The sequence below is a fragment of the Crocodylus siamensis genome, chromosome 13 (genome assembly GCF_052110815.1).
Source record: "Crocodylus siamensis isolate JL-2025a chromosome 13, ASM5211081v1, whole genome shotgun sequence".
Taxonomy (NCBI): domain Eukaryota; kingdom Metazoa; phylum Chordata; order Crocodylia; family Crocodylidae; genus Crocodylus; species Crocodylus siamensis.
Genome location: NC_143407.1, coordinates 12358875 through 12371954, shown reverse-complemented (window position 1 = coordinate 12371954; position 13080 = coordinate 12358875). Strand labels below are relative to the sequence as shown.

The window sequence follows — 13080 nt, the reverse complement described above, 5'->3', positions numbered from 1 at the left end:
AAGGACTAGACAGGTTTCAATGTACAATTCTAGACTTATTTATTTTTTTTAACGTTTGACAAGGATGAAAGAAATTTAACAAAAACCCAATTCAAATTTGAAAAGTTGCAATATTATTTTCATGGCCAAGCTCCAATACTGTGTACAGTGCTTGTTTCTAATTGCTTCTTACTCATGAAGTCTCCCAAAGAGACACTAAAGGGATGACGATGCATGAAGACAAAACATTTTGTACACCAGCCAAGTAGGCCAAGGACTCCATGACCACCATGGATTATTTGCATTATCTCATTCTGAATCATAAGGAATCCTGTATTAGCCTGGTTAATTCTATCACAGCTTTTAACCAGCCAGATTCCTAAGTATCGTTGTACAATTTGCAGAGATGATATACATTAAACATTACTAGCATGCAGTAATCCATAGTATTATTATTTTTAGTCTTCTGTGCACATGGGCCAGAATTCCATCTCTTCTTGTGTGGCTAAGGTCCCTGGTACACATTACAGACATAGCAACTTGCCACACATTTATATCAAACTAGCCACAAAAATATTCCACAAAATACGTGTAACATCTTTGTGACTGGTTTGTACGGGCTTCATAAACTGAATGTGTGGCATGCCCCATAATCTTGACACCAACAATCAGCTGATTGTAAACGTCAGAATCTAGGCAGCCCCTGATCTAGCTGAGGGCTGCCCCAGTCTTGATGTTGGCAATCACTGATTGTCACCAACCGGATGTGCCCTCACCAGGAGGCATATTTGCTGCCTTACCAGAAGAACGCACAAGGCAAGGCAGTAAATTTCAGCACCTGATTGCTACCACCAGCTCTGTGTCTAGAACTGGACCTGGGGCTGATGCCAGCAATGACCGTCAGCCATGGCACCAGAGCGTGCCGGATCCTAGGGCTGCTCCCAGTCCTGTGCCCAATCCTGATGTTCAGCTGAGTGTCAAGATCAGGCATGGGGTAGACTCAGAGTCCAAGACAAAATCGTCACATCACATGCACGATCCAAAGGATCAGGTTACAGATAGCTCCACAGTGACTGGACTGGGATTGAAGGACTTTTATGCCCTACCCCAAACATGACACATCCCGTCATGGCTGTGTAAGACTGTGTGTATACTGACCACGTGGAACTGAGCACTTGCCATAATATTAATGTGCAAGTCCCAGAAAAAAAAAAAAGCGATGGAGAAGGGCCCCCTCATGTCTTAGCCTCAGTAGCTGAAGTTAGGGCACTCACCCAGGAAGCTGGATACCTGGGATATAGGTCTACCTTTCCTGCAGCTCTCTGGTTACTTAGCACATTGCTTTAACCATCCTCAACCCACATGCACGCATGTGCATACAAACATACACACACACAAAAGGTCAGACAATATCTAATGGTGTCTCCAGCCCTCCTGACAAGGCTGAGCCACTGTCCCTCTCATTTCAGTCACTACATGAAATGGATGGAGGACAGGACAGTGTAGAAACTTGGGCATGGTTCCAGGCTTTAGGCTTGCAGTGCAGAAACTAACTGGCATGTGGTACATGCCAGTTAATTTGGCTCTTCCTCCTGGCCCTATATACCTTCCTTTCTTGCCTGTTCACGGCGCTAGCTTCAAAAGGAGCACCAGAAGGGTATCTGGATAATGCTTAATTTGTGGTGTGGTGCTTAAAACACTATACTGGTAGCAACATACAAACAAATGGTTTTCATAAGCTCCCAAAACTGTTTATGCACATGATCTGTTAAATAACAGAAAAGAGTCTTGGAAACAGGGACCGCAGCCTAAGTTTTAGGTGGCGCAATACCTACATGGATTCCTAGAAGAATGATTTGGTTCTGGTCCTGGTCGTAACTTTGACAACCAGAATGTTTTGTTACAGGCATCTTGTAGTGAATGGCTACGATTTTGCAGTCTTGTGTCACACAACTGCTAGCAACGTGGGCTTTGCACACAGAAGTTCCAGTTTCCAGTATCTTAAGATTTATCCATGAAGCTTCATGAGGCTAACTATACTGCACCTGTCACCAGCAGGCAATGTGTTGGGAAATTCTATCTTTATCAGTCAGGGACCATATATCTTATTACTTAAAGCTAAATGACAATACCAAAATTATTCTCAATCAAGGGCACAAGTATCATATTTTTGGCATAATGTATCACTATTTAATACAATATTCCATATTTATATTTCACATATAGTTTGCAGAACACTTGACCTGAACATGATAGGCCTTATTAATGCAGTAATGATGTTGCATCTATTATAGGAACCTTCTTCAAAAGCAAGTTTAGTATAATATTTATAAATGACAGGGAGAAAGAAGAACTAGGACATTCAGTGCACATCAAACATATTTTGTTAAACATGTCAGAATCTAGCACTGGCAAGGCATGGCATGGAAGAGTTACTAGCTAAGAAGCATGAGGAAATGGAGATGGTTCTTAATAACTACTCTCTTTGGCAGGTCTTCAGGTCTACAAAAAGTGGTTGTTTTTGATTTAAAAAAATGGAGAGAAAGAAAAAGGTGGCGCCATAATCCTGTTGGTAATATGTCATAATATCGTTTTGCCATAACCCTGTTGGCAATATGTCAGATCATAAACATAGTAAGTTGTCCCAGGGAAGAACCAGTACAAAACAAAGGCCCATATTAATCTGCTTTAACCCATGGTAGAGAGAGGACAGCAGATCCCCAGAACCCCAGAAAAGAGCCAACCAACCTTGGTGAACTGATGAACAATGATGTGCAAGCAGTGTCTCTTCATGTCCAGAGCCTGGGTCTTGTCAGCTGCCTCTAAAATCTAGAACAGAAACATATTAAGACTAATTCTCTTTCTGCTTTGTTCAGGTAAATGCAGAGGCAAAAAAGAATGCTATTACTACGCAGAGAGGGTAATTTCCCTGCACTTATAATTGCAGCCAGCTTTCTACTCCGGCCCCGATTTGGAACCTTTTCCAAATTTCTCTAAAATCAATGCTGTATTTTAAATACTGCACATGGTTTTCATCAGTAGATAATTTTTGTGAGATTTAAGCTAGCCATCAGGGCCAATTTATGTTTGGTGTCACAATGAGATGGATGCAAAAATCCTGTTCAGGGAACAATTCCCACAAGAAGTGGCTAGGCTGACTTTATACCAGCTGAGGATTTCCCCAACCGAAAGGATTCTTGGATAGCCACATTTTTCTCCTTTTAAACCACTTAAGCAGCACAAATGAACTGGAAAAGGTCCGTGATCTTTAGGAAAAAAGCACCTTGCTAACCGGGAACTATGGTTTGAGAATCATGTCTGTGCATTCACAACTGTGGGTCTGATATCCGACGTGATGGAACCTCCAGGAAACCCAAGTCTGCAGGGACTGCATGAGCATCCCCTATTAACACTGACATTCAGCCTCCAAGCTTGTATCCCGAGGAAGAATGTCTTGCATTCGACAGCTTGTCTTATTCTATCCCAACTACACAGTTAGGCTAATAAAAGAGATTACCCTAAAAAAAAATTCTTGCCTCTTGTAAGATTTCTCGACCATCACAACATCACTCTTACACTACCAAACTGTGCGTGCTCTTTTATACAAATTCAGGCTTGATTTCCAGCCACACAGCAAAAACCTCAAGAATATCCTTTTTTCTTTACCCTAACAGACAAATATACCTAGAATTATTAACTTAGATTTAGTAAAATATTTTGTCTGGAAATTTAACCAAATTACAGACACTATTGAGTAGAGTTGAAGCACCATTTGAATTTCTTGAATATTTACTGTGTTTCCAATGATCGCACTAAATTTAGTGAGTGCTAATTACCTGGAGCACATTTTCTGCTGTAACATTCATTTCCAAATTCTGCTTACAGTATGCTTGAAGTCTGTTGTTGAAGAAGCCATAATAATAAGGGGCCGCAAAGAGGTAGCTGTAAAGCTAGTCAAAGAAAATAAATCTTGTGGTCCAAATTGCCAATGACAACAACAGAACAGCAATACAAATGCTACAGGGGAAAGGATGAATATGATAGTATAGTATTATAGGGCTGGGATGAACAGAGGCTTCTTGAAGACTACATGCATGCAAAATAGAAACCTGCAGAAAATAGTGGATTTCCCCATATTAGTATAAATATATGGTAATTCCCTTATGAGAGGGCAGGGAATGAAACAATGGGTTTAAACCGTAGAAAAGCAGATTTAGATTGAATCTCAGAAAGGACTTCCTAAAGTTTAAGACGAGGAGGGGTGCCCAGGGAAGATATGGAATCTGCCTCACTGAAAATTTTCAAAAGATGCTGGATAAACATGCGTCTGGAATGGTTTAAGCATAACGCATCCTGCATTCATACAGGAGACTGGACTAGATGACCCTTGAGATCCCTTCCAACCCAACTGTTCTATCCAAAGTCCTGCCTTTCCTTCATATTCTGTTCGATCTGTACTAAGAGTAGGGCAAGCTACGCAAAATTTCACATATATTTTTGACAACGGTGGCTCTTTTTTTTTTTGTTTATGAATGAACACCTTGATTTGTATTAATGGGTTCATTAGTCTCACCTGCCAAGATATGAGTTCTTATGTTTTCAGGAAGTATTTGTACGGGTATTGTGTGAGCCTGGATATTTAGGCAATGTCGTTCTTTCCCCTCAGTCTCACCAATTCTGTCCAGATCTGCCTGCCCCCATAACCCACACAATGCTCCAGACTGGTGAGGGTACCGAGACAGGGAACAAGGTGTGCACACTTGCTATGTTGTATATAGCTACGTATTTCTAGGGCTAAAGTTAAGACTGACTGGTTTCTGAAATCCTTACAAACCATGCATCTGCTTCAAGTATCACATATTCCTCAAGGGGCTGGAGCTCTGGGGAAAGGAGTGCTTTAAGCTACTGGGGTACCTAATGGCTCAATGCTGGTCCTGGTACCTATGGTAGCAGGGCCACAGTGCACCACTCTGTAGCAGAAAAACCCTAATTTGAGGACATGTGCCAGAGAGGCTGGGACCAGAGAAAGAGGCTGGAGCCTGCTGAGTTCCAGTCCTGAATCCACTATGTGGGGACCCAAACCAGGTGAGTATCTAACAAAAGGAGCTTTATCAGGGCACTGATATTTTTTTTCTCTCATGTCACACTATAAATGCCATCTAAGTTGGTATCCTCACCAATACTAGCTTCTAAGTGTTTCACTTCCTTAAATGTCTTCAGAGCAGCACATGAGGGAACCCACTCCATGCATACAGGATCAGGAAGGCTGCTGGCTCCCACAGCAGAGGAAATGGAGGAAGGTTCCCAGACACTCCTTCCTGCAAACAGGCTCCTACTCCTATAAGAAACTTTCCCATGCTTATGTTTATTCGCTCTCTTCTGTTACTGCGGCTGCTGCTTCTCTTCTGCTATAGTAACAGCAAGGTTCTTTCTGAGCAAGTACGCTGAAGCTAGCACTACTATGCTGCATATGAGGACCTCAGCCATTTCCAGAGTTTCTGTGAGCTGAAGCCGTCCAGAAGGAGGCCTGGTCAGCAGCACAAGCAATGCGATACCTCGGAAGGAAAATCCTTCACAGGAAATAGGAATGCGATGTTTTTGTCTTGCCTCATCCTCTTGCAGAGTCTCAAGGCAAGGGGGAATGAGAGAGGTATTGTGAAGAGCTCCCTCCCCGCCCAAAAACCCCCAGAAAAAAAACAAGGGACGTAGAAACAGGAGAAAGTCAGGAAAAAAAGATGCAGAGAAAGAGACTGAAACTTAGACTCTCCATGCAAGGAAAAAAAGGTGATTATAAGGACAAGCGAGATGCTAGATAGCATCCAGCAGATTCCAACACTGCAGGATGTCCTACCCTACCAGCACGTTCTCCACTAGTGGCTATGCCCCAACTTAAAGTTAATGAGACTCATAGTGCTTTATGGAAACCAAGGCAGTGAGTTCCAGCAGGCAAACCACTAGGCTAAAGGCATGAAGATATGAGTGGAGGAGGACTGGATTCAATGCAGCTGAATAATAACTTACATCTGAATGAGGTGGGGACAGGGACAGAGACAAACACATGAAACAGCTATACCAAATCAACTATTACACACTCCTGACCCTTAAGTCAACCCCTTTAAAGCCATGTGACTGTACATGTCCTGAGACAAAAGAGATCCTATTCTCACCTGAAAGACGTAGTTAGCCGTGTTAGTCTGAAGTCAGGGAAAGGGCAGGGTAGAGATGCACTTTGTAGGCTCACTGAATCAGAGATACAGGGCACGTCTACACGAGACGCTGGAAGTGCATTAGACTAATTCTACCACGTGTTAATGCATCACGGCAAAAGATGTGCTATTGTGCAGTAGAATTAGTCTACTGCACATTAGCGTCATGTAAAAGATGTGCACTGGTGCTACTGCACAGTAGTGCCAATTATGGTGCATTAAGTTACTAAAGGTACTAAACTTTATGCTACTACACTTAATATGCCGAAATTATAGTGCATTAATGCATATGTAGACATGCCTGCATAAGCTTTTTGATTAAGTGAGCTCAGGTTCACAAAAGCTTATGCATCTGATTCAGTGAGTCTATAAGGTGCATCTTTACCTGCCTTCTGCCTGTTCTCAGCTTACTAACTTACTGTGTGACACTGGGCAAGTCACTGCTACTCCTCCTGATGTCCCTGTTTCCCTTTTCACCATCCTGTTTATTGAGATTTCAAACTTTAGGGCAAGAACTAATTGCACACTAGAATAACAACACTCAGCTGGGCCTCCAAGATAAGCTTGTACAGGTTTCCCTTACCAACCATGGGGAATAGGTTTTCCTGAAAGTTCCCATGGTTGGCAAAACTGGCAGGGCTGGGGGAGCAGGGACTGGGGGGCACCAGCAAAGCTGCAGGGGGAGGGTTGGGGGGAAGTGCGAAGTACAAGCAGGGCCGGGGGGGCGGGCGCATTTTCCGACTGTGCCCCCCGCCTTCTCTGAAGCATGGATACTCAAAACCATGGTTGGCAAAACCATGACTGGTGATGGAAACCTGTAAAACAAATCAGCAATGCTAATTCCATTGCCTGGGACAGTAAAAACTGCTGGATAACGAAGCACAATTTTTTCAGACTTGGCTGCCTAGAGGCAGACTTCTACATAAGATATCTGACATACAAATATGCTCCTGGGGAACTTTTAGAAATTGCCTGGCAGAGGTGAAACAACTGCCGAGTGCTCGTGGATTTATAAGCACTCACATTTGAAAACTGTGGCTCCAAATTTTGTTTCGTATTTGCTAGAGGTGCACCAATATATTGGCTGCCTATCGGACCAGCACCGATAAAAGGGAAATTGATATTACTGGCTACTGGCTTTTTATCGGCCGTTGTAGCTGATAATGTTCTCCAATAATTATGCCTTCTGTCTGGGCCCCCCAGATGCCTGGGTTCCCTTCCATGAGCCAGGGTGACCCCGGATACACCCCCGTCCCCTCTCTGGAGGGCTGGGCTGTAGGGAACAGCTGCCATGGTACCCTAGGCACTGGCACAGCACAGTGCACACTGTGGGTTGGGGCTGAGGCGGGTGCTGTAAAAGGCACCAAATGCCACAGACATGACTGGGGTGGGGAGGAGCTGGTGGAGCTGAGCTGCCTGGACCAGCCCGACCCAGTGTGACAACCTACAGTGCGACTCAACCAGCAGTTAATATCGGTTGTTGGATCAGTATCAGCTGATATGGCTGGTTAATAATCGTTTATTGGTATCGGCCAAGGAAATCTTTATTGGTGCACCCCTAATATCTGCACGTTTCGTTTGCCATGGTATAATTGATCTTCTAGATCAGGATGAGGTTTGCTTACTTAAACTCATGGCAGTTGCCAATGCTACACAAGTCCAGCACAACAAACACCCTGGTTTAGCAGACACCACACGGCCCTAGTGTCAGTGACAGCAGTGGCCTCAGAATCCAGCACAAAATATGCAAGCAGAACTTACATGTTCTTAAAGTCCAATCTCTCTCTATTCTCCACCCAATCTGAAATTATCTTGTGTAACGGCAATTATCTGTTTCAACTGAACATCCTGGAGAAAGATCCTGTTTCTTGACACCCTTGCAATGCCAGCAGTTACACTTGTGCAAAATGAGCATACTCCAGTTTGGTATTTTCTTTTACACTCACACTATAGTGCCTGACAATGTTCCTAGCAAGGAAGACTCAGATCCAATATATCAAATCTGGGCATCTATAACAAAAGTCAGTTGAGGGATCTGCTTCAATTAGTTTTAAGGATACAGGGAGTCTTCAGGAGGCATGTTCACTTCACCATAATAAATGTATCTCAGCATAGACTCGAATGCTTGTTTACTGGGAACCATTTCACCTATAGAAATATTTACTTGTCCATCTTCTGGCATGAAAGAACGGAACATAGCTTCAAAGTAACTGGGAAAAGAAATACGACTCATGTAGTATACAAGTGTTAGAGATACAATTCTACAGACCATGTTTAACCAACCCTACTCGCATGTAGCTACAAGGCACTACGACTTCTATACAAGTTACTTAAAACCAGGCATCAAGTGAATGGCTGGAGCATGATAAAGCTGCCTCAAAAGGTGCACTCTCCAGCCAAGAGGTGATAGCGAAGGCTGCTCTTTTACTTCCTCTGCCCTACAACAGAGAAGCTGTCTCCAGCTTATGCTACCATAGGCATCAGCAGGAGGTAGTAGTGGCAGAGGCAGCCCTTGGCTGTCCACGGGGGCAACAGTGCATGCTCTCCTCACTCCCACTGTCCTCGCAGGCAGGCAGAGGCTGTGCTCAACAGCCTCCACCAGCTCCCAGCAGGGGAGAGGACAGGCTGCCTTTGACAGCCACTGCTCCAGGCACAGGTCCCAGTCCTACAGCAGTGCCTATCAAAGACAGCCCCCTGTGGTGGTGGCAGCTGTTCTTGTTGGCACCACTGTTGTGAAAACACCAGCAACAGCTTGTGCATTTGCTGCAGCAGCTGATCCGGTCGCCAACAGCATCACAGCTGCACCAGCTCTTCCTATTACTCCCACTGTGATGTGGTGGGGCCCCTCGCCCTCCTCCTGCTCCCCCATATGCATGCGGTCCCTCGCCTTCCTCCCACTCCCCACAGCCCCAGGCAGCCCTTGCAGGCTGGAACCCTGCCAGCCTCCATGGTGAAAATCCATGGCTTCCCGGGTTTTTTTTCTCCTTTAAATGTGAAAATATGTGGTTTTCTCCTTAAAGGAGAAAAGCCACATTTTTCCACAGGAAATGGAAAACCCAGATCCCTGGTGATTGCCCACATGCACACACTAATGTGAGGCAAGTGCGAGACAGCTTGCCCCTCAGTTTAAAAGAAGGGGTAAAGAGCATGTGCATGGTCAGGCTCTTAGGTAGAAACACTATTAATTCACACTCCAGCTTATTTTTCTGTAACCTGTTTGTGGGACCATAACTACTGACTAGCTTAATTACCCTTATTGAACAAACCCCTGTGTTACTCAGACCTCTTCTCTCATCTAGTTCAGAATAAGCTGACCCAAGAAACAAATCTGGGATTTTGGGGGAATTGTTTCTATGCCTAAAATCTCCTACTTCCCTGGCAAATTATGACTTAATTGCAGCAAATAGTAGGTCTGACTGGACATACCTGGAGCGGGCTGCAAGAATAGCCTTATGGGCTGGTCTTGGATGGCCATCTAACAGTAGAATGATATCACAGAAATCCATCCCAGCTCCTTCTAGATAAGCCTTCATGTCCTGAATCAAAGATGTGCCTAAAGAAAAGCAACATAGTGAGGTGGTTAAAAATAAAACATTCCACATGATTAGCTTCTATAAAGTTAACAGAAGGTTGAACCACTTCTACCAACAGGTTTTCCTTCAGGAGGCGATTGACAAATAGCCACTTCATTACATCCTTAGAGTAGAACATGTTTAATTTCAGCTAGTGCAGTTGCTCCAGACTGTGCAGCAGTTGTTAAGCTGTAACTGCTACATCTACATCATCCTGTAGTAATAAAAAAACACTGTAACTTTGATGCCGAATGAAGCAGGGATAAAGTTGGAGAGGTTTTGCTATATTTTTACTTCTACAAAATCATGCAGAGGTAACATCTGTTCGTAACAGCTCGTTTCAGTATCCTTCGATAGCAATATAATCTTTTTCTACCTTGGATCAGACCTTGGTGGGGATGTTCGGCTTCTCTACCATTCCTGCTGCTGCCAGCTTTTCATTCTTTCCCTTCCCATGTTCCCTCTCTTCTTTTGAACCCTGCTGCATCCAATTAATTTCTGATCTCCCCTTTCACACTGCTGTCACCCAAGTCCTCTCAGACCTCCCTGATTCTGACTCCAGGTTTAGTCCTGTCCTGTGCTCTCCTCTCAGTCTCTCATATTCATGATGTCAACTCTGTGTTGATGACCTATCCAAAACCTGAGCTACATGTTTCCTCATCTTATTGTCTTCATTCACTTTTTAACCCTAGTTAACATTCCTACTTGCCAAGCTGGCGACTCCATCTAAATTGGTCTTTACCATATATTGCTCTCTCACAGCAGGGACAAAAATAACATTTGAAGTGGCCCAAGTGCTTTTAGTGTGCTCCAGAAAGTGAAGCTACAGACATACTTGACCAATGAAGTGCTTAAAAAATGCCCATTTTGCTTCAGAAATGACCCTGCAGAAAGAAGAAAATCTTGGAAGCACTTCTCTATGAAGCAATTCATATTACTGTATTTACTCAAATACAAAATGAGGTTTTTTTCCCCAATTGGCATGGGAGAAAAAGCCCCTTGTCTTATAATCTCATACAAAGAATCTCACTAAATACAGTGTCAATTAAACTCCTGCTGCAAAGCAGCATGTGCTTAGCAGTGGAAACCAACTATGAAGAAAATTAAAAGCAGACCACACTGAGCGCGACTATAAAACACATGGCCCACATTGGGCAAACATGCAGATGGGAACATACACAAGAATAAGTTAGTACAGCCCATCTGAATAAGACATATGGTCATGCCCCGTACATGCAGTCCCCCTCACCACTAATTCTTTTGCAAGTCATGGTGAGCCACAACACTGCATTCAGTTCACCCAGACTCCCTCTTTCAGTCCCCCTCTCAGCTTGGTACACGATTAGTGTGGTCCTGCCTTCCATGAGGTGGAGTTGGACCAGGCTGCCCTGTACTTCATTTGCATATACATTTTTGGAGCATCCCAAGGATTTGTGACAAGAACACCCACTTCCAGTCGTGAGCGGGAGCTAATTAGTACCTCCTTGGTGGGAGGTATCTGGAGTACACACACACACACACACACACACACACACACACACACACACACACACACACACTCAGCAGTGCTGAGCTATGGGGTCATCATGGCTTTGGATGCTCTTGACTCTGGTGGGGCCCAGTCTAATGAACTATGTGGTAAATTACAAGCCTTTGACTTTGGACTAATATCAGGCATAGCTGGCACCTAATTACATGTAGTACAAGAGTGCTACTCAAAAGTATGCTTATGGAGTACCTGTGCTAAAACTTGCAGCAGTTTCAAGAAAAGGTAACATATCAATTTTGGATATACCAAGTCCATGGGTACTATATGCATACTGATACAGCCATATTTAATTTAAGGTTATTGTTTTCGAATTTGCTCCTCACTTCCACATGTTCAAGGAGAGCAGGGTCTGGCAGTAAAAAGAGAGATAAGGGGCTGCCAGGGGAAAAAGTTGGAAGGAAGCAGAAAGCAAAGGGCTACCTGATTCCCAGATTTATTTTTCCTGCTGTAGCAACGGGAGGGAACAAATTCAAGGCAAACCTCCAATAGTTGGATTCTATACCTGGAAAATTGTAACAAATTTTGTCTTCAGTGCTGTCTTCTATTTGAGTAAATACAACATGTTTCCACCCACCAGCAGAGCATGTTAGGGAGTCGGTCAATCCACCTGCATCCCACACTGCACCTTCCAACCCCTTCTACTGCTTCAAGGAGCCTCTTCTTGGTACTCACACCAATTTCCATGGCTCTGGGATTACAGGACCTGCCTGCCCTTTGACCTCTGCTATATAGTACCAGGTGACAAGGCCACATTGTGCCCTTATTTTCTTAGATATACACCCTGAAAACTCAATTTCTATTGTCTGGGAACAGCTTCATGAACCATTTTGAAGCAGGCCACCATCAGTTTGTACCACCCTCTTCTGCTGCATCTGCGTAGCAGTGTACCAGTTTGAGGTGGGAAGAGATAATGGACCCCTGTGCCATCTGGGGTAATAACAACATCCAGCATGCAGTCTAGACAAGCCATCGCAACTGGGCCTTCTAATTATTTTTTATTATTTAGATTTATATCCTGGACCTATCCAAAAGACTCCAAGTAGCTTACAATAAACAGAAAAAACCCCATTAACAGAATTCCCCAAACACCAGCCCAAAACTTGAGAACTCCAACTTCCCCTCCCTCCAACTATCATTTTCCTGACTAAACGCTGCACATAAGCAAACCTTCCAGCAAATCCCAACCATGATTCCCCAACGGATGCTTTTAGTGGTACCAGCTTGAGGAGGTTTACCAGCTTTGTAGGGCCTACAGGCTGGCCAGGTCCTTCTCCCTTCGTGTCGGCAGCCAACATACTATCTGGGTCAAGAGTGGGAGGGGATGGGAGAAAGTGATGTCAGCTATTCTTCAGTCCAAGGCAGCTATGAAGCCTGCTCGAAGGCCAAACCATGATTGGGAACAGTGCTAGGGCCAAGACTGAAGGTATGGTGGTATAAAAAGGCCTGGCAATTGGGACTCAGATGCTCCGACAGTGACTAGCACCTATTACAAGGCTCCGTCCAAAGTCTAGTACAGTACCACCTCCTTTTTTTTTTTTTAAAACCAGACCTGCCCTTCCAAAGCAAAGTATGTTGATATTCTAGTCATGGAAATTGTCCCATTTAATGTCTGTGATACCAATATGCAGGAGTCAATATAGGAAATGGCATAATATATCAATGCCCTAAGGAGTTGGGGCACTGGATTCTGCACCAACTGCAGCTTTTCCAGAGCATTTAGAAGTCTTTGGTATCGTTCCTAAGATACAGCAGATAAAAGTAACAGCTGGACATT

The 13080-nt window shown here is 44.0% G+C and overlaps 1 protein-coding gene across 1 annotated transcript in view; it reads right to left on the bottom strand.

Annotated features, from left to right (window-relative positions):
• Positions 1–13080, bottom strand: part of LZTR1 (leucine zipper like post translational regulator 1) — a 43465-nt gene that overhangs the window by 4967 nt on the left and 25418 nt on the right. Inside the window, exons 16-19 of the mRNA XM_090025249.1 lie at positions 9612–9738; positions 8246–8395; positions 3816–3921; positions 2728–2808 (exon numbers count right to left, since the gene is read on the bottom strand). Of these exons, the coding sequence (XP_089881375.1) occupies positions 2728–2808; positions 3816–3921; positions 8246–8395; positions 9612–9738 (464 nt within the window). The remainder of the gene's footprint in view (positions 1–2727; positions 2809–3815; positions 3922–8245; positions 8396–9611; positions 9739–13080) is intronic.